The sequence below is a fragment of the Giraffa tippelskirchi genome, chromosome 7 (genome assembly GCF_054371585.1).
Source record: "Giraffa tippelskirchi isolate mGirTip1 chromosome 7, T2T-mGirTip1v1.2.pri, whole genome shotgun sequence".
NCBI lineage: Eukaryota > Metazoa > Chordata > Mammalia > Artiodactyla > Giraffidae > Giraffa > Giraffa tippelskirchi.
The window spans coordinates 13572702-13598238 of record NC_137281.1 but is presented as its reverse complement, the minus strand read 5'-3'; the positions used below and the strand labels follow the sequence as shown (position 1 = coordinate 13598238).

General features: G+C 53.6%; 3 protein-coding genes across 7 annotated transcripts; 2 read left to right on the top strand and 1 right to left on the bottom strand.

Annotated features, from left to right (window-relative positions):
• The first annotated feature begins 889 nt into the window (after positions 1-889).
• Positions 890-13478, top strand: PLEKHG2 (pleckstrin homology and RhoGEF domain containing G2). Of its 4 annotated transcripts, none has more exons than XM_081516431.1 (18): positions 890-1593; positions 2376-2644; positions 2723-2823; positions 3867-3933; positions 4068-4114; positions 4352-4502; positions 4837-4974; positions 5155-5355; positions 6068-6160; positions 6281-6367; positions 6969-7002; positions 7094-7195; positions 7290-7337; positions 7416-7454; positions 7616-7632; positions 7802-7978; position 9247; positions 10613-13478. In XM_081516431.1, the coding sequence occupies exons 1-18, from the start codon at positions 1491-1493 to the stop codon at positions 10666-10668; spliced, it is 1731 nt and encodes a 576-aa protein (XP_081372557.1). In that variant the 5' UTR covers positions 890-1490; the 3' UTR covers positions 10669-13478. The 4 variants fall into 4 exon arrangements, with proteins under 4 accessions (XP_081372557.1, XP_081372556.1, XP_081372555.1 ...); XM_081516430.1 differs by adding an exon at positions 8096-9017 and having other exon boundaries at positions 9101-13478; XM_081516429.1 differs by adding an exon at positions 8084-9017 and having other exon boundaries at positions 2373-2644; positions 9101-13478.
• Positions 13479-14681: 1203 nt separating this feature from the next.
• RPS16 (ribosomal protein S16) lies at positions 14682-17459 on the bottom strand. Of its 2 annotated transcripts, none has more exons than XM_081516462.1 (5): positions 17360-17459; positions 17124-17225; positions 15155-15251; positions 14999-15046; positions 14682-14876 (listed from the first exon to the last, which is right to left on the bottom strand). In XM_081516462.1, the coding sequence occupies exons 1-5, from the start codon at positions 17405-17407 to the stop codon at positions 14731-14733; spliced, it is 441 nt and encodes a 146-aa protein (XP_081372588.1). In that variant the 5' UTR covers positions 17408-17459; the 3' UTR covers positions 14682-14730. The 2 variants fall into 2 exon arrangements, with proteins under 2 accessions (XP_081372588.1, XP_081372589.1); XM_081516463.1 differs by having other exon boundaries at positions 17175-17225.
• A 98-nt stretch (positions 17460-17557) lies between these two features.
• On the top strand, positions 17558-22920 carry LOC145515608 (uncharacterized). Its single transcript, XM_081516427.1, has 6 exons — positions 17558-17576; positions 20372-20529; positions 20660-20704; positions 21704-21847; positions 22350-22411; positions 22503-22920. The coding sequence occupies exons 2-6, from the start codon at positions 20419-20421 to the stop codon at positions 22573-22575; spliced, it is 435 nt and encodes a 144-aa protein (XP_081372553.1). The 5' UTR covers positions 17558-17576; positions 20372-20418; the 3' UTR covers positions 22576-22920.
• The last annotated feature ends 2617 nt before the right edge of the window (positions 22921-25537 follow it).

The window sequence follows — 25537 nt, the reverse complement described above, 5'->3', positions numbered from 1 at the left end:
TCCAGTCACAGATGTGGCGCCGCCACCGCCGCCAGATCCTGGTGCCATCCATCCCGAAGCCTGAGGGGTCTACAGTGGCAGACTCCAGCCGCCCGAAATTCTGCACCGCGTCCTGAGAGACCCCGAAACCCAGGCCCCAGCGTCCAGGCAGGCTAAAAGACCCCAGATATTCAGGTGCCCAGCGCCCCCTCCTGGAGGAGGAGCCAGGAGTCCGGGACATCAGCCCCGCGCGACCCTGGAGGCCGAGCTTCCTGCACCCGGTTTCGAAGAACTTAAGATCTCAGACTGGAGATTCCCTCCAGAGTTTTTCCCAGAAAGCTGAGCCCAAGACTCCCGGGACTGGAGGAACTTGGGATACGGACTCCTAGAGCCCCATCCAGCCCGTTTGGGGCTGAAGAGCACTCTTCTTAAAGGGGACCCTGGAATTTGGGACTCCCTTCGCTCCCGTCTGGAAGTAGTTTAACCCCTGCTCTTAGAGTTAGGGAACTCAGGAATCCAGCCCTCCCCCCACCCCACGACCCCGTCTAGAAGACTCAGGAATTTGGGTTCCCAGCACCCCCATCTGAGACTCGAACGTCAAGGCTCCCAGCATCTTCCATTTAGAGGACGAAAGAAATCTGGACCACTGCGCCCGGTTCTCCGAGAGACCCCGGATTCTGGTTCCCGGAGCCGGGGAGCCCGAAGTTCACACCCCTGACTTGCAGAGACCCGAGAGTGCCGGCTCTGCGCCTCCCCGGGGACCGTGCTAGGGTCAAATAGGAACCGGGCTGCCTCGGTTCGGGGCTGGAGACTCCCGGGGAGGTGAGGGGGGAGGCAAGGGGCCCCGAAGGGCTGGGGGAGGGGGCGGCGCCGCAGCCGCTGAACAATGAGGGGGCGTGCCGGCGGGGGGTGAGCGGAGGCGCCGGCGGGAGTTGGGGGCTAGAGGGCTGTGGGGAGGCGCTGCGGCGGTGGGGACAGTGAGCGGATCTCGGAGGGACTTGACTGGAAGGGGTCGAGGACTCAGGGCCAGCGCCCCGACTCGCAGCCCTCCGCGGGGGAGGAAGCCGTCTGCAGGACCCTGGCATCCGGTCCCCCAGCCTCCTCCGCCCTCCCCTGGGACCCCGCGGCCTCCCGCCCACGGCTTTTTCCCAGCCCTGCCCCTCGCCCTCGGCTCCAACCGGAGCCCAAACGTTCCCAGGATCCCTGAGCCTCCGGCCCCAGACACACCAGACTCACAGCTTGGGCGACTCTTGCTCGCTTTACTCTTCTTTGTTTCACCCTTTCCGTTTTTTTCTGTGTTATCTCTCCTTGCTCCCCTCTTTTTATCACTTTGCGACTGTCTCCCCCATTAGTTACTCCCAGGGCCCTCTCCCTGGATTCAGACCATCCTCCTAATTTTCAGCCCCCAGTCTGTGAGTCGGGGGTGGGGGCGGTGTGGAGGCAGGAAAGTCTATGGGGTCCTGGTATCCCAGAAGGGGGTCTTTCTGCAGAAGCCGCTGAGCCACTCAGCCATGCCCGAGGGAGCCCGTGGACTGGGCCTGTCCAAACCCAGCCCTAGCCTCGGCCACAGAGGTGAAGTGTGTGACTGTGCGGCTGTGTGTGACACTCGGACAGGTGAGCCGGTGAGGGAGGGGTGGAGCCTGCTGGGCATTCATTCTTTCATTCAAGACACTGCAGCCTCCCAGGCTGACCCAGTGCAGGCAACACAGGCTGACCAAGACAACCCCGGCCCTCCTGCACAGAGCTCCAGGTCTAGTAGGGAGAGGGACTCATCCTGAGGGAAGCCCAGCACAGAGTGGTCAAGGCTGGCTGGGATGGGGAGAGCTCAGAGGGCCGTGGGAACCCTGTCTGGGAGATCAAGGGAGTCTTCCTGGAGGAGGGGGACATCTAAACTGAGAATTGAAAGATGAGGCGGGGTGAGTTGAGAGAGGCCAGGAAGTGTTCTATGCAGAGGCACAGAGGTGAGAACAGGCTGCTTATTTGAGTAACCCAGAGAAGCTGAGTGTGCCTGCAGCCAGGAGGGTAAGAAGTGGTGTGTCTTGGGAAGAGAACACACTGGAAAGGTCTCTAATGGCCACCTTGCAGAGGGCCCTTTGGATCTCAGGAGTTTGGGCTTTACCCTGAGGGCAGGAATGGGATTATCCCGTGAGAGTAACAGAGTCAGGCTAAATAATAAAGTTCTCCCAGGATGACACATGGAGGTGGATTCAAGGAATGGGGGCCAGCAGTTCAGAGAGGACCCTGCTTGGAGAGGACAGGGCTGGACCCAGGCATCGAGCGCAATGAGAGGAGGCAGCCCTGGGAGAGATGTTGATCAGGGGTGGGTGAGTGGGGGGGCTGAGTGCACTTACTCAGTTGGGGAGCCCCCCTGATGGCTTGTTCCACAACCCCAGCAGCCCCTGCCACCCCCGCCATGGCCTCCCCCAGAGGTTCTGGGAGCTCCACGTCCTTGAGCACTGTGGGCTCCGAGGGGGACCCGGCTCCGGGCCCCACCCCAGCCTGCTCAGCCTCGAGGCCAGAGCCCCTTCCAGGGCCCCCTATCCGCCTGCATCTGTCGCCCGTGGGGACCCCGGCTTCTGCGAAACCCTCGAGGCTGGAGCGTGTGGCCCGTGAGATTGTGGAGACAGAGCGGGCCTACGTCCGGGACCTCCGAAGCATCGTGGAGGTGAGGCGGGTAGGCACCCCAGTGCAGTGGGGACCTGGGCCAGCCCCTCCACCCTCATAACCCCAGTCATCCCCACAGGACTACCTGGGCCCTCTGCTGGATGGCGGGGTCCTGGGGCTGAGTGCGGAGCAGGTGGGCACGCTGTTTGCCAACATCGAGGACATCTACGAGTTCAGCAGGTCAGGGACGGGTGGGGTGGGCAGAGGGGTGGGCTAGGGAGCTCAAGGAGACAGGCTGTGTTCTACCCCAAACCTTGGCGCCCCACATTGCCCTGTCCAGGCTGGGACATAGGGTCTTATGATATTGGGCAGGGATCATGATGGGGAATGAGGACCCAGATGAGGTCCAGATATCAGGATGGATCCAGGCAATGAGATGGGGCTGGCTAACGTTATGTCAGGTCTCGGATCACAGTGAATCAAAGACTCCTGTGGGGCCTGAGGATCATGACTGTGAGCATTTGTGTGACTCGTCCTGGGAAACCCCGCAGTCCCAGACAAACCAGGATGGTTGGCCACCCAGTGGGGAGGGTGCTAGAGTTCAAGGAGAGTATGACACCTCCGTGTCTTGATGACGCTTTTGTTGTTGTTCAGTCACTCCGTCATGTCCGACTCTTTGCGACCCCATGAACTGCAGCACACCAGGCTTTTCCTGTGCTTCACCATCTCCTGGAACTTGCTCAAACTCATATCCACTGAGTCGGTGATGCCATCCAGCCATTTCATCCTGTGATGACGCCTAATTACACTTCTTTTTCTTTGGCCTCACCACTTGGATTTCAGGATCTTAGTTCTCCAACCAGGGACTGAACCCGGACCCATCAGTGAAAGCACTGAGTTCTAACCTCCGGACCACCAGGGAATTCCCTAATTACACGTAAAGTTCTTGCAGGAGGTTTGTGAGTCACAACAAGATTTCAGGGTCACAATAGTATCTTAATATTATCACAGCTCTGAGAGTCCTGACACCCTCTCCCGGGTTGTGCCATGAGACTCCTAAGGCTCATGCTGCCTGTGACAAGATCTCAGGCCGAGGAACATGATGCTGCCCAAGGACAGCATCTGAGCAGGTTGTGATCTCCCATGTCGTGATCAGAGGACCCTTCATGTGGACGTGACATCCCATCCTGGCAGCCCACCAAGGCCCAGCCTCCAGGTGTCCTAGCAGGGTGGCGATGTGGGGGCAGGGTGGTCCTTCACCCTTTCTCTCTGCCCCTCCCCAGTGAGCTCCTGGAAGACCTGGAGGGCAGCAGCAGCGCCGGGGGCATCGCTGAGTGCTTCGTGCAGAGGGTGAGGCGAGGGCCTGGGCTGGGGCCTGGGTAAGGGGGGTGGGGTGGGAGGGGAGCAGGCCTGGGCGAGGCTTGGGGGGAGGGGTCACGAGGAGTTGGGCACTGAGGTCTCCCTGACTCCCTTGTCGCCCACAGAGCGAGGATTTCGACATTTACACGTTGTACTGCATGAACTACCCAAGGTGAGGGCTGAGAAGCACCTGCTGGGCCCAGGCTGGGCCCCACAAGCTGATGTGCGCTAGCTGAGCTCCCCCTACCCCGACCCAGTCAGTTCCCAACCCTGCCAGAATGTGACCATGTCCGCCTTCTCCCTAACCCCGACCAGCCCCTGAGGGTTCCCAAACCCTGGTCACTCCCTGACCCCTCCCAGCTTGGCCTGCTCTAGCTGCCCATCCCCCTGACCTGTGCTGTGTCCCCAGCTCCCTGGCCCTACTCCGGGAGCTGTCACTGTCCCCGCCAGCAGCCATGTGGCTGCAAGAGCGCCAGGCCCAGCTCCATCACTCACTGCCCCTGCAGAGCTTCCTGCTGAAGCCTGTCCAGCGCATCCTCAAGTACCATCTGCTGCTGCAGGTCAGCTGTGGGCCCCCGGGGGGCTGCCTGGGGAGGGGCAAGGTCCTATCCATTGGCCACCTGGTGGTACATCTGGAGTGCGGAACCTGGAAAAGCTGGGTCAGGACCGGGGAGGCCTCTGGTCCCTAGAAACTGGGCCAGCGCTGGGGCAATGTCTTGTTAGCAGTGGGGGCTGGCACCAGCTGACTTCACTTCCTGTCTTTGCTTGCCTGTCTCTCTTCATCTCTGGCTCTCCACCTCTGCCCTTGCCTTTCTCTCTCTCTCTCTCTCTCTCTCTCTCTCGTTGTCATCCTTCCTCTGTTCGCCTTTCTCTCCTTGGGCGCCTGCTCTCCAGGAGCTGGGCAAGCACTGGGTGGAGGGACCAGACGCCGGGGGCCGCGAGATGGTGGAGGAGGCTATTGTGTCCATGACAGCGGTCGCCTGGTACATCAATGACATGAAACGCAAGCAGGAGCATGCTGCGCGCCTCCAGGTGACCCTGGGGGAGGGCTGGGACCTGCCATGGGTGGAGGGGCGGTGTGGACATGAGGGCCTCCCGTTGGGGGTCGGTCAGAGCCTTGGAGGGTGGGCTGGGACAGCATGGTCTGCTTGCTAACCTCCCTGTCCTGATGTGCGTGCACCGCCTGCCTGTGTGTTCCTGGGGTCCCAGCAGGAGGTGCAGCGGCGGCTGGGCGGCTGGACTGGTCCAGACCTCAGTGCTTTTGGGGAGCTAGTGCTGGAGGGCGCATTCCGAGGTGGTGGAGGGAGCGGCCCCCGACTTCGAGGGGGTGAACGGCTGCTCTTTCTGTTCTCACGGATGCTGCTCGTGGCCAAGCGCCGGGGACCAGAATACACCTACAAGGGCCACATCTTCGTGAGTTCAGGGATGGGCACAGGGCCAGAATGTTACCTGCCAGGTGTATTCTATACAAAGCTGTAGAGCCAAAGGTGTGGCTGGGGGCAGGGTATACATGGGTGGGCAGCTCACTTAAAAGGACCACGTTTCCTTGAGTCAAGGAGAGGTGGGCAGGGTCAGAGGTATACAGAGGTGATGCGGACCTAGAAGGGGAGGACCTGGATTTGCTCACCAGGAAAGCCTCTACACTACCTTGCAGTCACATCTTCTTGATCCAGATGAGTTGGGGAGGGCTGATGAGGGAGAGCTGAGCCCAGCCTGGTGGGGAGGGTTGACAGGGGAAAGGGGACATCTTTTATGTACTTATGGATGTGCTAGGTCTTCGTTACTATGAGGGCTTTTCTCTAGTTGCTGTGCGGTGGCTTCTCTAGTTGCGGAGTATAGGCTCTAGGGTGCGTGGGCTTCAGTAGTTGTGGCATATGGACTCAGTAGTCACGGCTTGCAGGCTCTAGAGCACAGGTTTAATAGTTGAGGCGCGTGGGCTATTTCATGGCATGTGGGATCTTCCCTGATTAGGGATCAAACCCAGGTGTCCTGCACTGGCCAGCAAATTCTTTACTACTGAGCCACCAAGGAAGCCCGAAAGGGGACATCTTTTAGGAGGAGGGGGCTCAGATACACTTGAGGGGTACATGGATGAGTCTGAGGCCTCTCTCTGCCCCTCACCCAGTGCTGCAACCTGAGTGTGAGTGAGAACCCTCGAGACCCTCTAGGGTTCAAGGTGTCCGATCTGACCATTCCCAAGCACAGGCACCTGCTCCAGGTGAGCACAGGGTGGGGCTGGGCAGGCAGGGATTTCCCCCCCCAGCCCCCCTGCCAAGTCCCTAGACCTCACACCTGGCTCCCCATTCCACCTCCACCCCAACCACCCACCCCACCCCAGGCCAAGAACCAAGAAGAGAAGAGGCTGTGGATTCACTGTCTCCAGCGCCTCTTCTTTGAGAACCACCCTGCCTCCATCCCTGCCAAGGTACAGCTCCTGCCACCGCTGGGGGGATCCTCAGGGTGCTGGGGACCCATGCATGCATGCTCAGTCGTGTCCAACTCTTTGTGACCCCCCTGAACTATAGCCCACCAGGTTCCTCTGTCCATGGGATTTCCCAATCAGGAATACTGGAGTGGGCTGCCGTCTCTAAGGGATCTTCCCGACCCAGGGGTTGAACCTGCATCTCTGCATCTCCTGCATGGGCAGGAGGATTCTTTTACCACTGCACCACTTGGGAAGCCCCCCCCCCCCGCCCCAACTCAATAGCATTGAAAGACCCTGAGTGCCAGGGACGGGGGTGGGGGTGCTGTCTTAGAACATGATAGTTACATTCAAAGTTGGGTTGCTGGATTTCAATCCCGGTTCCACCACATCCCTGCTCTGTGATTCTGGGCAAGTAACTTAACCTCTCTGGCTTCAGCTTTCTCACCTGGAGGAATAATAGCACCAACTTCATAGGGTTGTGGGGAGGATTAGTCAGTATCATTCATGTAAGCCACCTGACAGGTAGCAGCACCCTTTAATCAGACCGAGCCTGGGGTTCTCAGGGCCCACCCCCCTCAACCCTCATCCTTATCTTTTTCAGGCAAAACAAGTTCTCCTTGAAAACAGCCTGCACTGTGAGTCGGGACCTCGGGTTGGGAGGATGTGACAGTGAAGGAATCGCTTCAAAGAAAAAGTAGATTATTAGCTCCAAATCTCTCCCTGTAGGTGCTCCTAAAAGCAAGCCTATCCCAGAGCCCCTTACACCCCCACTTGGGTCTCCCCGACCTCGAGATGCTAGAAGTTTCACTCCTGGACGAAGGAACACAGGTAAAGGAGATGGAACCCTGAGGTTCCCCCTCATCTCTCCCCCAGGAACCTGGAGGGGGGTCCTAACAGGGTTCCGATCCACCTCTCCCCACAGCTCCATCACCAGGACCCGCCACTACCCGTCGTGGCCGCAGACAGTCTGGTGAGTACCCTCCCCTAAAGGTGAACTCGGTCTCAAGTGGGGGAGCGGGCCCCTGACATCACTGTATCTTCCCCTTAGAGCCTCTGAAGGACCTTTATGTCATGTTTCCACACAACGGTGAGTGACTGCCCAGCCCAGCCTGATGTGTCCCCATCTGTCTGTTCCCTGGGACACCTGGGCGTCGCGAGGGAGGGGTGATGGGGCCGCTCATCAATGACAAGGAATAATGCTTGTTCCTACATCTCACTCTTTCCTCTTTCTCATCTCTTCCTCCCCAGCTAAGCCTAGACTCAAGGTGAGAAACATTCTGGGACCCAGACTCCTGGGTCTATTGGGGGACGGAGCTTGAGTTCCCAAGTCCTGGGTCTGAAGAAGAAGGTGGTGGGGCCTGGATTCCCTATCCTCGGAGGAGGAGGGGATTGAGGCCCCCAGACTCCCGCCCTCCATCCTTGCCTTCCTCACAGCATGCCGGCAGTGCGGGGGAGCTCTACCCGCCCCTGGAGCCTCAGCCACCGGGTCCCACTTCTGGACCCCCTGAGGACCTGGAAGACACAGGACCCCCCACGCTGGACCCTTCTGGGACCTCAATCACTGAAGAAATCCTGGAGCTCCTGAACCAAAGAGGCCTCCGGGATCCGGGGGTGAGCCAGGTGTCCCCTCCCAGTGTCCTTGGGGCTCTGGTCCTGGGTGGGCACAGCCTGGGATTCAGGGGGCCAACCCACCCTGCCACCTTTTGGCTTCCTCAGGGCCCACTACAGCCACCCCACCATGACGTTCCCAAGTTCCCCGGAGACTCCCAGGTGCCAGGCGACAGTGACACCCTCACATTCGAAGGCCTGCCCAGCCGAGACTCTTCAGAAGAGGAGGAGGAAGAAGAACTGGACATGGATGAACGGGAGCCTTCCCCACTCCACGTCCTGGAGGGGCTTGAAGGTTCCAGTGCGGCTGAAATTGCCGACATTCCCAGCCTTTCCAAAAGCCCTGACAGACCCAGCCTCCCTGAAATGCCCAGCCTTTCTGAAATTCCCCAGATGCCCCGCCTCCCCAGCCTCTCTGACATTTCCAGTGTTTTTGAAATGCCCTGCCTGCCAGCCATTCCTAGCGTCCCCGACATTCCTAGTCTTTCCAGCGCTGCCCCCCCACTCCCTTGTGACTCCTGGCTCCAGGGACCCCCGCAGGAGCTGGATGAGACTCTAGCCACCCGGAGAGAACTTTTCCCCGGAAACACTTCTGGAAAACTGGGCGAGCCCTCCTCAGAAGGCAGAGCAGGGCAAGAGGAGGATGAAGGAGGATCATTCCCAGAATTCCAGCCCCCAGATGTCACCCGGGATCAGGGATTCTCACATGAGCTGGAGTTCCGCTCTTGCTCTGAAATCCGGAGTGCCTGGCAGGCACTGGAGCAGGGGCAACTGGCCCGGCCAGGTTTTCCTGAGCCACTGCTGATCCTGGAAGACTCGGACCTGAGTGGAGGCAGTGGCAGCGGAGGAGGGAAGGCAGGAGTCCCGACTTCGGAGAGGTCAGCATCCCGAGTGCGAGAGTTGGCCCGGCTTTACAGCGAGAGGATCCAGCACATGCAGCGGGCTGAGACCCGGGCATCGGCCAACGCCCCCCGCCGCAGGCCTCGGGCTCTGGCCCAGCCGCAGCTGTTACCCGGCTTGCCCCAGGAGCAGGCCCAGCCAGGTGAGGTCCAAGTATGTGGTCAGCAGAGGTGGCCCCACCTGGGGGATCCGTCCTAACTCGACCTATCTTGTCTTTGCATGCAGGACCCCTGCCTGCCTTTGGACACGTGCTGGTGTGTGAGCTGGCCTTCCCTCTGACCTGTGCCCAGGAATCTGTCCCCCTCAGCCCTGCTGCCCGGGTTCAAGCTGCCACACCTTTGACTAAGCAGGGAGGCTACCAGGACAGCCAGGGTCTACGTGTTTCAAGTTTGCCTGAGCAAGACCATCTGAGCCTCCAGGTTCCAGCTGCTACGCCCCTGCCTGAGCAAGGAAGCCTCTGGAATACCCAGATTCCAGCCGCCACACCTTTGCCGGAGCAGGAAGGCCCCCCAGACAGCCAGGCTGCAGCTATTACAATTTCGCCAGATCAAGGCCACCTGGAAATCCAAGTTCCAGCTGCCACTCCTTTGCAGGAGCATAGAGACCATGTGGATACTCAGGTTCCTTCCAGCACCTCATCTCCTGGGCAAGGAGGCCACTTGGACCTCCAGCTTCCCACCAACCCAGCTTCACCCAAGTGGGGAAGTTCCTCTGATGTCATGGTTTCAGCCACCAGTCCTGCGCCCAAGCGAGAAGGCTGCCAGGACAGCCAGAGCCCAACCAACACCCTGGTAACTAAGCCAGGAGGCTCCAGGGATGTTCAGTTCCCAGCCACTGCCTGTGGGCCAGCCGTCGATCCTTTGCTTATACACCGAAGCAGCCTGGACCCTCAGATCCCAGCTGACACCCCACTGCCCTTGCAGCATGACCTCCCAGACATTCAGGTTCTGGGTACCTCACCTTTGCCTGTACATGGAGGCCACTTAGACCGTCAGATCCCAGCCGATGCCCCGCCCTCCTTGCCCCAGGACCTCCCAGACTTGCATGTTCCAGCTGCCACACCTTTGCCCCAGACAACAGGCCTCACGGATGCCCAGGTCCAAGCCCTCCCACCTTTGCCCCAGCAGGGAGGCCCCCGAGACAGCCAGGGTCGTGCCGCTGCACCTTGGCTTCAGGAACAAAGCCTCACAGACCTCCAGGTTCAGAAGCTGACACCTTTGTTGGAACAGAAGGGCCTCATGAATGACCAGGTTCCAGCCGCCACGCCGTTGCCTGAGCAAGGAGGCCCTACGGACACTCAGGGTCCGTTACCCACCCCAGTCCAGACCACCGTGCTTTTGGCCAAACAAGGAGGCCACTCGGTCTCTCACGCTGCCAGATCAGAGTCTTCAGACTTGACCCCACCCCACAGTCCCCCACCCCCGACACGGAAGCTCCTGGGCCCCAATGCGGCTGCCCTTTCAAGATACCTGGCAGCTTCGTACATCAGCCAGAGCCTGGCTCGGCGACAGGGGCCTGGAGGAGAGGCTCCCCCAGCCTCCCGGGGCCCTTGGTCCTCCTCTGCCCCCACGTCACGGGCACCTTCACCACCACCCCAGCCCCAACCCCCACCACCCCCAGCGCGGAGGCTCAGCTATGCCACCACGGTCAACATCCATGTCGGAGGTGGCGGGCGGCTACGGCCAGCCAAGGCCCAGGTCAGGTTGAACCATCCTGCTCTCTTGGCAACCCCCCAAGAATCTGTGGGTCTCCGCAGAGCCCAGGGCGGCCCTGATGCCCCTTTCCACATGTGAGTCAGGATGTCGGGCTTCTTGAAAAGCAAAGACTTCAACCAGATGCCAGAGACCCTCAGAATTCACCCGGAAGTCCAGACACTGGACACAGGTCTAAAAATTGCTGCAGCTTTCTGACACCTGGAATCTTTGGCAAATGGTCCTTGTTACTTACCTGGATTAACCCAACAGAGATGGGGAAGGGGATGTCATTAATATTTTGTTAACTAATATGGAATTATGTATCTTTTCCCATTCTGGAGGCAGTGGGGATGACAGAAGGCAACAATGAATAGGGAGGTGTGATACTGCACAAAGCAGTTGTTCTGAAAATTTGGGGAATCTCAGACTCCTTTGAGAATTACTGAAAACTGGACCCATTACAGTTGGGTATATGAATTCAGAGGGTTTATAAACTGCTTGATCCCTAACCAGGAAAGCCAAATTAAGAAGTTCTTCCCCCCCACCCCCCAAAAATTTTTCCCAAGCAAATCCCTTGAAATTTCTTCCCTTAGCAGTTTATTCAGTTTATGTGTCCCACCATCTTCCATTCATCTCATCTTCATAGCGAATTCTATCCACCCAGCTGTCTCTCCATCATCTCCCTCTCTGTCCATCTGTCTTCAGATCCGTTATCCTACTCATAGACTGCTTTATTCAACTATCTTCACTCTTTTCATCCATCATCCTAGCCCACCCCCCATCTAGCACCCATTCCTCCATCAATCTACTCATCCATTACCCCACCTGTCTGCCTTCTCCAGCCAACTCTTTTCATCCATTCTCCCTCCATATTCCCATTGCTGTCCATTCATTCATATATCTCATCACTCAGTCATCTAATCCATTAAGCCAACCAGCCAGCCAGCCATTTTAATCTCTTTCAGTCCATTCTTCCTTACCTGGATGCCTCTGCGTCTTGGTACTACAAAACTTCAGCGACAGTTCCATGCTAACACCAGAATGGATCGGGTTTGGGATTCTGGGAGAAGTGTCCCACATCTGCCTGATTTCTCTTGGCAATCACTCTCCACCCTCCTAAGTATTTCAGTTTTATACCCACCCATCCAGTTCTTGTATTGATCCTTTTACCCAGCCTCTATCTAGTTGGGGGCCCTCTACAGCGCCTCAGTGAACCCCCACCTCCAAAAGTCATTCAGGTCTTAGAGACAAAGGCTTTTATTCTAAGATCGTTCTGTCTCCCTCACAGCAGTGGAAGGCCCAGTGAGCAGCACAATTTGAAAGTTTCTTTGCTAACATTAGCTTCTTTCACTGAGCACTTAACCTCTTGTGCTCTAGATCTTACTCAGTCTTCCCTGGAATTTTCTGAGACACCACAGCATCATGGCTGAGTTGAAGCCTCAGCTTTTCTAGTACTCAGTGTGAAATTACCCCCGCAAGCCTGGTTTCCTCATCTGTAGGATGAGGACAGTAGTATCCACCGTTACAGGATCATCATAAAGATCCATATAGTGATATGGGCCCATATAGATCATAAAGTGAGCATATGCTTATTTCCCAAACATGTTTAAGCCTGATTCTTTACCAACTGAGCTATGAGGGAAGCCCCCTGACTTGCTAAGGCCCTGATCAAATCAGATGCCCCAGGATCTAGTCCCAACCCATGAAATCAGAACCCCCAAAGCAGGAGCCCAAGAATCTGGTTTTAACAATCAGTTAACAACAGCAAAAAATGATGTTATTGAGTTCTAAACTGCATACCACAGGCATTAGTCACTATTTCAGCTCGTTTCCTTCAATTCCTCAATATCCCTAACAGGCAAGTGAGGATCTGTAATCCCCACTTTAGAGATGAGGAAATTCAGGCAGAGAGGATACTTGCCCAGTCACGTGAGTGGGAAGGGGCAGAGATGGGATTCAGCCACACAGCCAAGCCTGAGTCAGCACTCTTGACTGTCTTTGTCAGGTGCTATTACTGCCCCTGGGGGTACAACAGGGAACAACTCCTTGCCCACAAGACGCTTGCAGCCTGGTACTCCAAAGGCCCTAGGTAATTAATTGATCATTAGCTAGATAAAGTGAACAAGGCCTGGCTCAGTAAATGTTAGCTGCTGGCTTCTATTCAGTTATTTATTGAGTGGGTACCATGGCATACGCCAAGGCATGGGCTGAGTTGGGCTCCTTGGCCTGGACCTGCTCCACTGCAGCCTCCCAAAGGTCAGGACTGAGGCTGGCCCTCCCCGCTTCCGCCCCCAGCTGCACATTCCCAGCTTAAGGAAAGTTCCCAGCCTGGCCCAGGCTCCCAGCGGCGCCGGAATTCCCGGTATTTGAGGAGGCGGCAGCAGGGAGGGCGAAGGGGGCTGTCTTCGCCAAGGCCTGGAGCAAGGAAGGAGGCGAGCCCCCTCGGCCACTTCCAGATGTGTCCCAGCTGTGCCTCTGGGAGGGAGCCAGGAGCCTCAAATAAGGGGGTCTCTTGACCCTGTGGGAAAACCCTGGGTACTAGGCCTGCCTTGGCCCCTCCTGGTCCCTGCCCCCAAATTCCATCCTGCCTGCCTACCCCACTCCTACCTCTGCTTCATGGCCCCAGCTCCAACGCCTCCTCATGAATACCTTTCTTGCTGGTCTACTACAGCCTGCCTTTTGTAAGCTGTAATTAAGACAGGCTTAAAGAGGGAAAGTAAGGTCGGCTGTCCGTGGCGTGCCTTGGGACAGTGCTGCCCTCCTGGGGATGTTTACGTTAATGCCAGTCAAACCCAGTTAAGTAGAGTTATTAGTAACTCCAGCTTCAATGCAAAACTTGGTGAGGTGGTCATTTTGCCACAAAAAGGGCAAAGAGTCAGTAAATCCCAAGTTCCTTTTTAAAAAAAAAATAGTAAAACTCCCAGTTTTTTGACTTTCTCTAGTTGCAGAGAGCCGGGGCTACTCTCTAGCTGTAGTGCACCAGTTCGGTAGTTGCGGCTCACAGGCTCCAGAGCACAGGCTCAACAGTTGTGGCATACGACTTAGTTGCTCCACCCCACATGAGATCTCAGATCAGGGCATCAAAAGCCATGTCTCCTGCATTGGCAGATGGATTCTTTACCAGAGCCACCAGGGAAGCCCTCCCAGCTCCTTTTATAAAGAAAACTTGTGAAACTACTCCTTGATCAAGTGTGTAATGATGTTCTTACCAGTTTGCTCAGCAGGAAGTAGTGAGGAAGCCCACTTGGGGGCAGATCGCTGGCTGCAAAGGCTGTTACGGAAGCACAGATGCCAAGGGGTGGGAGATGCCCTTCCCACCCCAATGATGCTCACTACCTTCCTTTAAATATGGGGAAAGAAACCGAGGGGAACTTAATTCGCAAACAATGCTTTACTTCCCTATACATGTACCAGCGCCATCCCACAGAACTTTCTTCCATGATGGAAGTGCTCTAAGGTCTCTCTAGCCCAGGGGCAGCAACTGAGTTCACCTACGTCAGCTCTTATCACATGGCAGGCACAAGAGATGAACGTGTCCTCAGACCTATGTACTCCCGGGCCCGTAAGGACGGTCATATTGAGCATAACTGGGACTTGCTTTAAGGAGGCCATGGGGAGTGGGGGTTACAGTCGACATTCTGAAGGATGAAACCAGTCAGGGGAAATCATGCACCCACCCCCAATGGGGATTAGACTCCTGCCCAACCTCAATCCTATCTACACTACAGGCTGGCATTAAAAAATTTCCTTTCCCAACACGTGTGGATGGCCCTTAGCTGCTGACTTAAGATCTCTCCTCACTTTGTATTAAAGATGACTGATCTTACACATTTCCCCTGCTCTTCTCTGATATGCCATTAAAACAGCAAAAGGACTGAAAGAGATAAAACCGGTAAGGACACTCACATGACCAATGACCAGGAACTATGCCCACCCAAGCTGTGTTCACACACTCGACTCTACTGGAAGTGCAGAGAAACTGAGACCAGGTCTGGTTCCACCCATCTCTCCTACCCATGTCCTAATCAGAGTGGTAGCTTCTAGAAAGGCTTCTAGGGGTGTTTCTTGCATTCCTTTTAGACAGAGACCCACCAAGGAAGACCACAGCATAGTTCCTGAAACCTTAAATCCCAGAGCATTTATTATATCTTCACAACGGGCTCATCGGTAGGATTTCTGATAACGGGCACGGGCACCAGGACCTCCAAACTTTTTGGATTCGCAGCGACGGGGATCGGCTACCAGCAGGGTCCGGTCGTACTGGATGAGGATGTCTTTGATCTCCTTCTTGGAAGCCTCATCCACATCTGGGGGTGAAAGGACGGGAGAAGATTTAGATGCCAGCAAGTGTCCTCCTACTCTTTGTGGCTAAACGCAAGCCCTTGACATGCCCCCAACCACCTGCTGGGAAGGACCCACCCTCACTCACATTTCTGGTAATAGGCCACCAAGGCTTTGGAGATGGACTGGCGGATGGCTGTGAGGAAGACACAGACAAAAGGTACATCAGCTTTATGAACACCCAGGCATGGGGCCTTGCCCTCAGACCCACCTTCCACCTATGTGCCCAGTGTCCGGGACTCACCATAAATCTGGGCTACGTGACCACCACCCTTCACTCGGACGCGGATGTCCACACCAGCAAATCGCTCCTTGCCCAGGAGCAGAACAGGTTCCAGTAGCTAGGGTAACAGGAGATGTTACAGGATTTTAGATCACAACCTGCCACTGAGCCACCTCACAGAACATTCCTCCACAGCTCTCAACAAGTAGCTCTTGCCACTGCTGGCCTCAAAGTATTAGTGGAAGAGGGTTGGGCTGTTACTCAAAGCCCCCTATACACAGCCAGCAGAGCAGGGAGATTTCTAAGACAGAAGAGTTTGTTGAAGTCAAATTGAATCCTGCCTGAGCAGTTCCTCCTCCTGTGTTTCTCTCTGGACATCAGATCACCTATTTTTTAAACCTGATTCTTAGAATGTGGGCACCTTAGCCCAATAGTAAGGAAAATCTTTGCAGCCACTAAGCCTGCTCCAAATGGTGAAAAAAACCACTCCTGGGCTATGTCAGGTGCTTTCCTCACTTGAGCTCTCTGCCCTCCCTTTGCATCGCACAGATTTCCAGAAAAATTACAATGCTATAACCCTACTTTGATTTACCTACTTTAGGCCTCAACTCACAAGTCTCCCCCACCCCTGCTCTGACCCTTCCACCCGAGTTTGAGCCAGAAACCTTCTCTAGGCACCTTTGCCCCAGTTCTGACTGCTTCGGAGCAGTGTCTGGTATTGGGTCGTCTGTGTCCCCCACTGGATTCTAAGCTCTAGGAGGGCAAGCCCTGGAACCATCCAGGTCACTGCTTTGTTGCCAGCAAGCAATACAGGATGCACACACAAAGCCTTTGAGTAAACTGTCAGTGACAATAAGCCACAATACTCATTTACTTGCTCTACAAAACAGTTTCAGACATTGTCAAGTTCTAACTAACCCTGCAATGTAAACAGTTCTTCACCTTCTCACACACGCCAACAACCTCACACGGAGAATCCAATTTACCCTCACAACAGCCCTTCAAGGAACAACCTATTTCCATTTTACAGAGAAGGGAAGTTACTGCCCCAAATAATACAGCTAGAAAAGGCAGACGGAGAAGGCAATGGCACCCCACTCCAGTACTCTTGCCTGGAAAATCCCATGGACGGAGAAGCCTGGTAGGCTACAGTCCATGGGGTCACTAAGAGTCGGACAATTGAGTGACTTCACTTTCACTTTTCCCTTTCACGCACTGGAGAAGGAAACGGCAACCCACTCCAGTATTCTTGCCTGGAGAATCCCAGGGACGGCGGAGCCTGGTGGGCTGCCGTCTATAGGGTCACACAGAGTTGGACACGACTGAAGCGACTTAGCAGCAGCAGCAGCAGCAGAAAAGGCAGAAATCAAACTCAGACATCTTTCCAGTCTGAGCCAAAGAAACTGAGACTTTCCAATAAAACTCTAACCAGGAAAAAAAAAAGAAACTGAGGTTAAAATAGGGAGGGGAGAGGAACTCCTTTCACAGCCAAGCACTGCAAACCCAACTTCTTGTTCTTCTAATGTTTACTGAGTACCTAGTACCTACAATATTCAAAACCTTATTTTAGTCACAACGTTTTGAGGAACAAAACATTGATTCCTGTCCTCAGAGTGCACAGACTACTGTAAAACGTCCCCCATTAACTTACTGCAAGTCATCAGGCCCCATAAACTTTGGGAGCCCCCATGCCACGTCGTCCCAAATGAGTGCCTTTCCAAACAACCCAGTTAAGCACCTGCTTAAACATCCACGTTTCCACTCTTTCCACTCTCAATTCAAGCTTTCATAATACCGCCTGAACCCCCAACACCCAGCCCCATCGTCAAATATCCCATTTTTCTCTTCCCTACTCAGCCTCTAAACGTCTCACTGTTGACACCAGACCTTTCAGTTCCAAGATCGACGAACTTCAGGAACCCATTTATTTCAACATCTCCGTCTCCAGAGCCCTCCACTCAACCCAAACGCTCGTCTTCAATCCCAGCACCTTGTATTGCAACGTGCGCGGTTCGATCATCTCCAGGGGTCGTCCGTTCACTTTGATGAGGCCGTTACCTCTTTTGCAGTGCGCCACGGCCGTGGCCGTCTTCTGTGGAAAGCGAGGGAGAGACAGCGGAGCCACGTGAGCTCTAGGCCTCGGCTCCCAAGACCCTAGATTCCTGCCCACAGACTTCTCTCCGACACGGGCCTCCCCTCGTCCCTACCATCGGGCGCTCGTCTCACCTTGCGTCCGAAGACTTGCACCGACTGCAGAGGACCCTTGGACGGCATGGCTGCAGACGTAGAAGAGATCCTCACCGCGCGGCGCCGCAACCGGAAAAGGAAAGCGCGGGGCCACCCTGGCCGCTTTTCAGGGTCTGCGCAGGCGCGTTGTGCTCAGCGTTGCGACGGGAAAGAGCTTTACGGCTTGTGGGCGGGACTTTGGATTGGCGGCAGGAAGGTGGGTCCGGGGAGCGGAGGGGACGGGACCTGGGCGTGGAAGGGACTGGCCTCAACGGTGTCCGGGGCCGGCCCGGAAGGGCGAGTTGTTCAGTCACTCGGTCATGTCCGACTCTTTGAGACCTCGTAGACTACAGCCAGCCAGGCTTCCATATCTTTCACTATCTCCCGGATTTTGCTTAAACTCATGTTCATTGAGGCGATGATCCCATCCAACCATCTCATCCTCTGTCGCACCCTTCTCCTGCCTTCAATCTTTCCCAGTATCAGGGTCTTCTCTAATGAGTCGGCTCTTCGCATCAGGTGGCCAAAGTATTGGAGCTTCAGCTTCAGCATCAGTCTTTCCATTGAATCTTCAGGCTTCATTTCCTTTAGAATTGACTGGTTTGATCTCCTTGCTGTTCAAGGGACTCTCAAGAGTCTTCAGCACCACAGTTCCAACGCATCAGTTCTTCAACGCTCAGCCTTCTTTATGGTTGAACTCTCACATCCCTACATGACCACTGGAAAAACCATAGCTTTGACTATACGGACCTTTATCGTCAAAGTGATGTCTCTGCTTTTTAATACGCTGTCTAGGCCTGCCACGGGTTTTCTTCCAAGGAGCAAAGAGGGTGAAGACAGGCCATAATTCACATCCTCAGTTCTCATTGGCCACCGCCAGCTCTCACTTGCATTTGGACTCTTCATTCATCTACCTTCGCTCCCATCCTCAATAGATTCCTCACACACGCACCCTCACTGCCCCCACCCAACCCCGTCCCCCATTCCCACCGCCAGGAGGTTGCTTCACAGTTGGCAGTCTTCCTCTCCTAGAATTCCTCCTCAAGAATTCTGGTAGGATTCAGAATCCCCCTCCTCCTAGAACCCATGTCCTTAAAGCGTCCTCCCCAGAATCCTTTTCCTCTTAGAGCCCCTTCCCCAGAATCTTTCACCAAAACTCCCTTTTAGGGACTTCCCTGGTGGTCCAGTGGCCAAGACTCTGAGCTCCCAATGCAGAGGCCCAGTTTCGATCCCTGATCAAGGAACTAGATCCCACATGCCCCAATTAAGATCTGGTGCAGTCAAATAAATAAATAAATATTAAAAAAAAAAACAACAACTTGCTTCCTTTTAAAGTCTGCTTCTCCCAAATTCTCTCAGAGCCCTCATCTTATGTCGGGACCGGCCGACGAGTCAACGTAGGCACAAACGCGGGATTCCTCGGCTGAGAAGTAGATACAGACACAGCGGGGGTTGAGAGGATCACTGCAGTCAGTGATGCTAGTGATGTTTGTTTATTTTTACACACAGATTTTTATACCCTTATACCAGGAGATTCTTATACAATACAATCTATGCACCAAAAATCACCTAGGGAACATAAAGCGATCAATCAAGATCTCATGACTCTGTTTCTCAAGACTCAGGTCATAAAAGCCATTTGTCCTGCGTCAGATGCGCTCCAGGGGCTGCAAGAAGTTTCCTTAATGATTAATAAGGGGTGGCGGGACAGAGAGCTATGTCTGGACTTGACCCTTGAGTCAACAAGGCAGCTCCCAAAGCAGATCCTGCTTGTTGTCAGGCTGCCCCCCACAATCTTAGACTCCCTTTTTGCCTAAATCTCCCTCCATTCAGAGTCCCCTTACCCCTTTTTTCCCCTAGAATCTTCCTCTCCTCAGAACCCACAATGCCTAGAATCCTCCTCCTTCAGAAGCTTTCTCTCCCCTAATCCACTTTTCCCAGAACTGTCCCCTGCCCCCCCAAAACCGTTTTCACAAAATCTTCATCCTGGGACTTCCCTGGTGGCTAAGACTCCTTGCCTCTCTCAAAATCTACCTTTCCCAAGAATCCCCAGTCCTCCCACCCCCATCTGAGGAACCTCAAGATGGGGTAGCCCCTTGCTCCCCATTGCTCAGGAAGCTCCCTTCCCAGCCAGGAGCTTCCCTTCAGGTCCAGACAGCAGTCGGCTGCCTCAGTTTCTCTTGCAGCACCGGGTCTGGGGTCCAAGGTTCAAAGGGGTGTGGTGGCTCACGAATGCCTGGAGGGCGGAAACAGAGTGGTGATTGGTGGGCGGGTCTGGGGCCAAAGGGAGGAACCTGCAGCTCGGAGTCCAGCTCCTAAAGGGTGAGAGAGAGAGGGGGGCGAGGGGCCGGGGAGACAGGCAGGAAGGACCCAGAAGCCAACCTGGAGGGACCTACAGACCTACAGACACACAGCACCAGAGAGAGAGGCGCACATGGAGGAGAAGGCAAAGATTAGACCAACGGAGGAGAGGAAAACAAAGAGAGACGTCGGGTCAATCAGAGATGGAGCCAAAAGTCACAAGTGACAGAGGCAGGCCAACGCTCAGAGAAAGAAGTCAGCAGGTACAGGCAGGCATGAAGATTCTAAGACACTTGTGGCAGAAATAGGAGAAAGGACAGCAAAAATTCCCAGATAAGCACCTGCATGATTAAAGCTAACTGGTGTTTTCCAGTGGGAAGACAGATAGGCCATAGAATGCACAGGCTGGACACACTCTAGACTGCCTCTTGGGGCAGTCTGGGGGACAGGGGATGCTTCTAAACTCTCCAGTCTCTCCAGGATGATCCTCATAGCCTTGGTGAGTCTGGTATCTTGACTGGGGGAAAGGAAGGGAGGAGAGTTCTCTGACCCATGACCTCCCTACTCTAGGGTCACCATCTCCCCCTGCCTCTGGGAGTACTTCCAGGTATCTGTGGATTGAGTAGAGATGGAAAGGCAGGGAAGGGGCATTTCCTCTCCCCCATTCCCGTTTTCCAACTTGCTCCTTCTCTCTGTACCTCTTGTTACCAGGACCCCAGGCTGGAACCAGAGAAAGTCTGGGGGTGGGCAGGGTGCCCATGTGGCCTCTTTGGACCACCCTCCTACTGGTGCTGCCCTTGGGAGGCCTAGGACCAACCCTCTGCCCGAGGGAGCCTTTCTACTTCCTCGTTGCCATCACGAAGATGCTGGTGAGGAGGGAGGGGAGAGCCAGCAGACAGGGGCAGGCTAGTTAAGGAGTGGGGTGGGTGGCGTGTTTGGGGAAGAGTCAGTCTCTTCCCCCTCCAAGATCTGATTTTCCTCCCTACCCCACAATTATAGGAAGACAAAAATGATGGCAGTCTCTACACCCCAGATAATCTATTGGTGAGTATCATGTTTCCTCTTTACTGAGGTTGGACATTTAGGGAGAATCCACTAGCTCAGGACACATAGGAGGCCAGGAGGCAGGCGGGCTGGTATTCTGGCTGTCCAATTCCTGATCCACCCCCAGCCTTGACAAATGTATTTTGTTCACAGCTGTCTGTAACACCTAGTACAGTGACTGGCACATAGTAGCAACAAAGGATGATAATGACTACAGCTATTATTTTTAAAATATATATTTATTTATTTGGCTGCATTGGGTCTTAGTTGTGGCACCTGCCATCTTTCATTGTGGCACATAGGCTCAGTAGTTGCCTCTCAGCATGTGGGATCTTAATTCTCAGACCAGGGATGAAACCCCCATCCTCTGCATAGGAAGGTGGGTACTTAACCACTGGACCGCCAGTGAAGTCCTAATAACAGCTGTTTTTACATAGTTTCTTACTCAGTGCCAGGTACTGGTCTAAATGCTTTAAGTGTATTGGCCTTTTTCTTTTGGGGGTGGTGCGCCATCTTAGTTCCCTGACCAGTGATTGAACCTTGGGCCCCCAGCAGTGAAAGAGCAAGTGCGAGTCCTGACCCCTGGACCACCAGGGAAGTCCTAAGCATATTAGCTTAATTACTCTTCACATTGACCCTACAACGTAAACAGGGCTGTCATGTATGGATGTGAAGGTTGTCCACTGCACAAGGGTCCCACATCTACAAGGACAGCATTCTCATTCTGGATGTATTTGTCAGTTTCTGGCAGATGGCAGTAAAGTATCTTGTTCTAACAAAATCAGTACGTGGAAGCGTTAAGGAAGGAAGATCTTTTTCTAACTTACACAGGTGCACTTCTAGTAAAGGTAGGGATTATTCAGAACTCCATTTACAGACGAGGAAACTGAGGCTTAGATTGGTGAAGGGGCTTGTCCCAGGCTACAAGTCAGAAACTGTGGGAGTGAGGACTTGGGATCAGCCCTTGCCCAGAGACACCAGATCACTCTGTTTCCACAGGTGTGTCCTGCTGAGACTCGCCGATGCTTCCAGCTGGAGCTGTCTGTGATTGGGTTTGAGGAGGGCCCATCCATGGGGAGGAGAAGGCAATGGCATCCCACTCCAGTACTCTTGCCTGGAAAGTACCATGGACGGAGGAGCCTGGTAGGCTACAGTCCATGGGGTCGCTAAGAGTCGGACACGACTGAGCAACTTCACTTTCACTTTTCTCTTTCACGCACTGGAGAAGGAAATGGCAACCCACTCCAGTATTCTTGCCTGGAGAATCCTGGAGATGGCGGAGCCTGGTGGGCTGCCGTCTATGGGGTCGCACAGAGTCGGACACGATTGAAGCGACTTAGCAGCAGCAGCAGCATCCATGGGGATCACTGTGTTCCGCCTACAGCGCTTGCTGGATGCCCTGGGGTCCCGGCTGTGGGTGACTGGTCAGGGCCCTTGTCCACCCTGCGAAGGACACCCTTAGAGACCAGTCCCTCTTTTTCTGGTCAAACTCTTGGAGTTATTACAGGAGACTTGTGCTCGGGACCTGCCCTCAGCATCAACTTCAGAGGAAGTCTCCCTGGTTCTCCCAAAGAGGCCAGGTGGGGAGGGAAAGGAGACTTGATCTCCAGCCCCAGTTCCTAAACCCTTAGCCTTCTCCTTCTAGGCCAGAAGACCTTACCTGGAGCCCCAGGAGCCAGGGGAAGAGGTAATAAGGAAGAAAATAAGGTGAGATGTGAAGCCTGAAATCTCTGACCTACTGGGGCAGGAGGTTGGATAAATTACCCCACCTTACCTCATTGTTCTCCCTCTCTTTCAGATACTTCCTCCTCTCTCTGCTTCCGGGAAAGGACAATGCACACTTGTCCTCTAACCTCATCTCCATCCCTTGAGGAGAGGAAGTCTTGTGGCTCATATCCCTGGCTACAAATAATCACCACTTGGAGAACTTTTAAATACTGCTGGTGGCAAGGTCCTAGTCTGGAGAACTTGACAACTGGTCTCTGGTGAATCCTGAACATCTGTATTTTAAAAGTCAACTTTGTTGAGGAATAATTTACATACAGTAAAAGGAGAAGGAAAGGCAGAGAGAAGGAAATAGCAGCCCACTCCAGTACTCTTGCCTGGAAAAATCCCATGGATGGAGGAGCCTGGTAGGCTACCGTCCCTGGGGTCACAAAGAGTGGGACACGACTGAGCAACTTCACTTTCACTACCCATTAAAAAAAAATTATTTATTTCGTTGTGCCATGTCTTAGTTGTAGCATGTGGAATCTAATTCCCTGACCAGGGATCGAACCCTTGCCCCCTGCATTGGGAGCATGGAGTCTCAGCCACTGGACCACTAGGGAAGCCCCAAAGGAACCCATTTTAAGTGTACATTTCAAAGGGTTCTGACAAATACATGTATATATGTATATATATATATGTATATATATATATATATATATAGCCACATTTCAATGACCCCAAAGCATTCTTTTATGCCTCTTCCCTATCCGTCTCCATCTCTAGCCCTAGAGACTGACTAATCTGCTTTCTGTTTGTATAGATTGGTTTTGCCTGCTCTAGAATCTCATATGAATGTAATAATACTGTACATATCCTAGTATCTGGCTTCTTTCACTGAGTGTTTTTGATATTCATGTGCGTTATCAGTGGATTGTTATCACTCCAGTGCATGTATGTACTGCAACTTGTTTATTCCTTCTCCTCATGATAGACATTAGGTTGTTTCCTGTTTGAGGCTACTATGCATCTCTCTTATCTTCTCAACTGTTCTCATGTGCTGCCAGATGGAGAGTTGAGAACCACTGATACAGGAAGAAAGAGTTTTCCACAGGGAGAAAATGATGGTTCCCTCTCTTTCCTGGAGTGAATGTCTTCCTGCAGAAGAGTCAATAGGCATTTTTATGTGGAATCCTATTCTAAAGAACTGCTGTTTAAAGGAACCAAGCTTAGGGACTTCGATGGTGGTCCAGTGGCTAAGACTCAATGCCCCTCGTGCAGGGGGCCTGGGCTCCCTCCCTGGTCAGGGAACTAGATCCCACGTGCCTCAACTAAGAGTTCACAGGCCAGGACTAAATATCCCACATGCTACAACAAAGAATGAAGACCCCAAGTGCAGCAACTAAGAACCCTGTGGCCAAATAAATAAATAAATACATATTTAAAGAAGAAAATAAAAAAGGAAGCAAGCTTATAGGAAAAGAAACTTTTTTGTGTGTGCCACTGTCAGCCTATCACTAACTCATTCCCCTGTAACTAACTAGGTATATATTAAATTTCTGTAAATTGAATCCAGATGTCTCATCGCTTACGTGGGAATTCTAGCAATGTGTTCTAAAAGCTCCCGATTTTTTTTTCCCTCCATCAGGTTAATTTTTATCTCTCCTTGATGCCTGTTCTCTTTGCCATCTCTCTGACAAATAGTTCAGTTCAGTCACTCAGTCGTGTCCGACTCTTTGCGACCCTATGGATTGCAGCATGCCAGGCTTCCCTGTCCATCACCAACTCCCGGAGCTTACTCAAACTCATGTCCATCGAGTCGGTGATGCCATCCAACCATCTCATCCTCTGTCGTCCCCTTCTCCTCCCGCCTTCAATCCTTCCTAGCATCAGGGTCTTTTCCAAGGAGTCAGTTCTTCGAATCAGGTGGCCAAAGTACTGGAGTTTCAGCTTCAGCATCAGTCCTTCCAATGAATATTCAGGACTGATTTCCTTTAGGGTTGACTGGTTGTATCTCCTTGCAGTCCAAGGGACTCTCAAGAGTCTTCTCCAACACCACAGTTCAAAAGCATCAATTCTTCAGCGCCCAGCTTTCTTTATTGTCCAACTCTCCCATGGATACATGACTATTGGAAAAACCGTAATTTTGACTAGATGGACCTTTGTTGGCAAAGTAATGTCTCTGCTTTTTAATATGCTGTCTAGGTTGGTCAAAGCTTTTCTTCCAAGGAACAAGCATCTTTTAATTTCATGGCTGCAGTCACAAATAATTACTAACACATAAATTCACATTTCAGCCTACTTAGGGAGATTGCAAAGCAAAACAAAGGCTTTGAGGTTACCTAAACTTTGGGGAGGAGTCTTAGGTCTGCTGCTTTCCAATTTTTTTGGTTGTCTAAGTCCCTAAGTCGGATCTGACTCTTTTGAGACCCCATGGGCTGTAGCCTGCCAGGCTCCTCTGTCCATGGGATTTCTCAGGCAAGAATACTGACATGGGTTGCCATTTCCTTCTCCGGCGTATCTTCCCCACCCAGGGATGGAACCTGCATTGCAGGAGGATTCTTTACCGCTGAACCACCAGGGAAGCCCATCCAGTTCAGTTCAGTTCAGTCGCTCAGTCGTGTCCGACTCTTTGCGACCCCACGGACTTCAGCGCACCAGGCCTCCCTGTCCATCACTAACTCCTGGAGTTTACTCAAACTCATGATCCATTGAGTTGGTGATGCCATCCAACCATCTCATCCTCTGTCGTCCCCTTCTCCTCCGGCCCTCAATCTTTCCCAGCATCAGGGTCTTTTCAAATGAGTCAGTTCTTCGCATCAGGTGGCCTATCCAGTTATATAGATAATTTTTCTGAGCTTAGGTTACCTCGTCTGAGAAATAGGAGTATCTATCGCCTAGGAATGTTTCAGAGGCTGTGAGATAGAATCTGACTTATTTGCAAATTTGTTACTATTTGCTAATTCCCTGCCTCATCACGGCTTAGCACACCGCGTTAGACATCTGGACTAAATTACTTCTGGCTAGAAAAGGCCGATCAGAGAGGAGTTAAAACACGCCCATTTAACCCTCCGAAAATGTCGGCTCCACGCCCTACTTTAAGAAATCTCTGCCACTCTCAATATG

Excerpts from the sequence above, each read along its gene's own strand:
- PLEKHG2 (XM_081516428.1), top strand. The coding sequence starts at position 1,491 with ATGCCCGAGGGAGCCCGTGGACTGGGCCTGTCCAAACCCAGCCCTAGC. Across the intron at positions 1,594-2,372 it reads TGTGTGTGACACTCGGACAG|CAGCCCCTGCCACCCCCGCC; the intron begins GTGAGCCGGTGA and ends CCACAACCCCAG. Across the intron at positions 2,824-3,866 it reads GACATCTACGAGTTCAGCAG|TGAGCTCCTGGAAGACCTGG; the intron begins GTCAGGGACGGG and ends GCCCCTCCCCAG.
- RPS16 (XM_081516462.1), bottom strand. The coding sequence starts at position 17,407 with ATGCCGTCCAAGGGTCCTCTGCAGTCGGTGCAAGTCTTCGGACGCAAG. Across the intron at positions 15,252-17,123 it reads CGCGCACGTTGCAATACAAG|CTACTGGAACCTGTTCTGCT; the intron begins GTGCTGGGATTG and ends CTGTTACCCTAG. Across the intron at positions 14,877-14,998 it reads GGTGGCCTATTACCAGAAAT|ATGTGGATGAGGCTTCCAAG; the intron begins GTGAGTGAGGGT and ends TTTCACCCCCAG.
- LOC145515608 (XM_081516427.1), top strand. The coding sequence starts at position 20,419 with ATGTGGCCTCTTTGGACCACCCTCCTACTGGTGCTGCCCTTGGGAGGC. Across the intron at positions 20,705-21,703 it reads ACACCCCAGATAATCTATTG|GTGTGTCCTGCTGAGACTCG; the intron begins GTGAGTATCATG and ends CTGTTTCCACAG. Across the intron at positions 21,848-22,349 it reads ACCATGGACGGAGGAGCCTG|GCCAGAAGACCTTACCTGGA; the intron begins GTAGGCTACAGT and ends TTCTCCTTCTAG.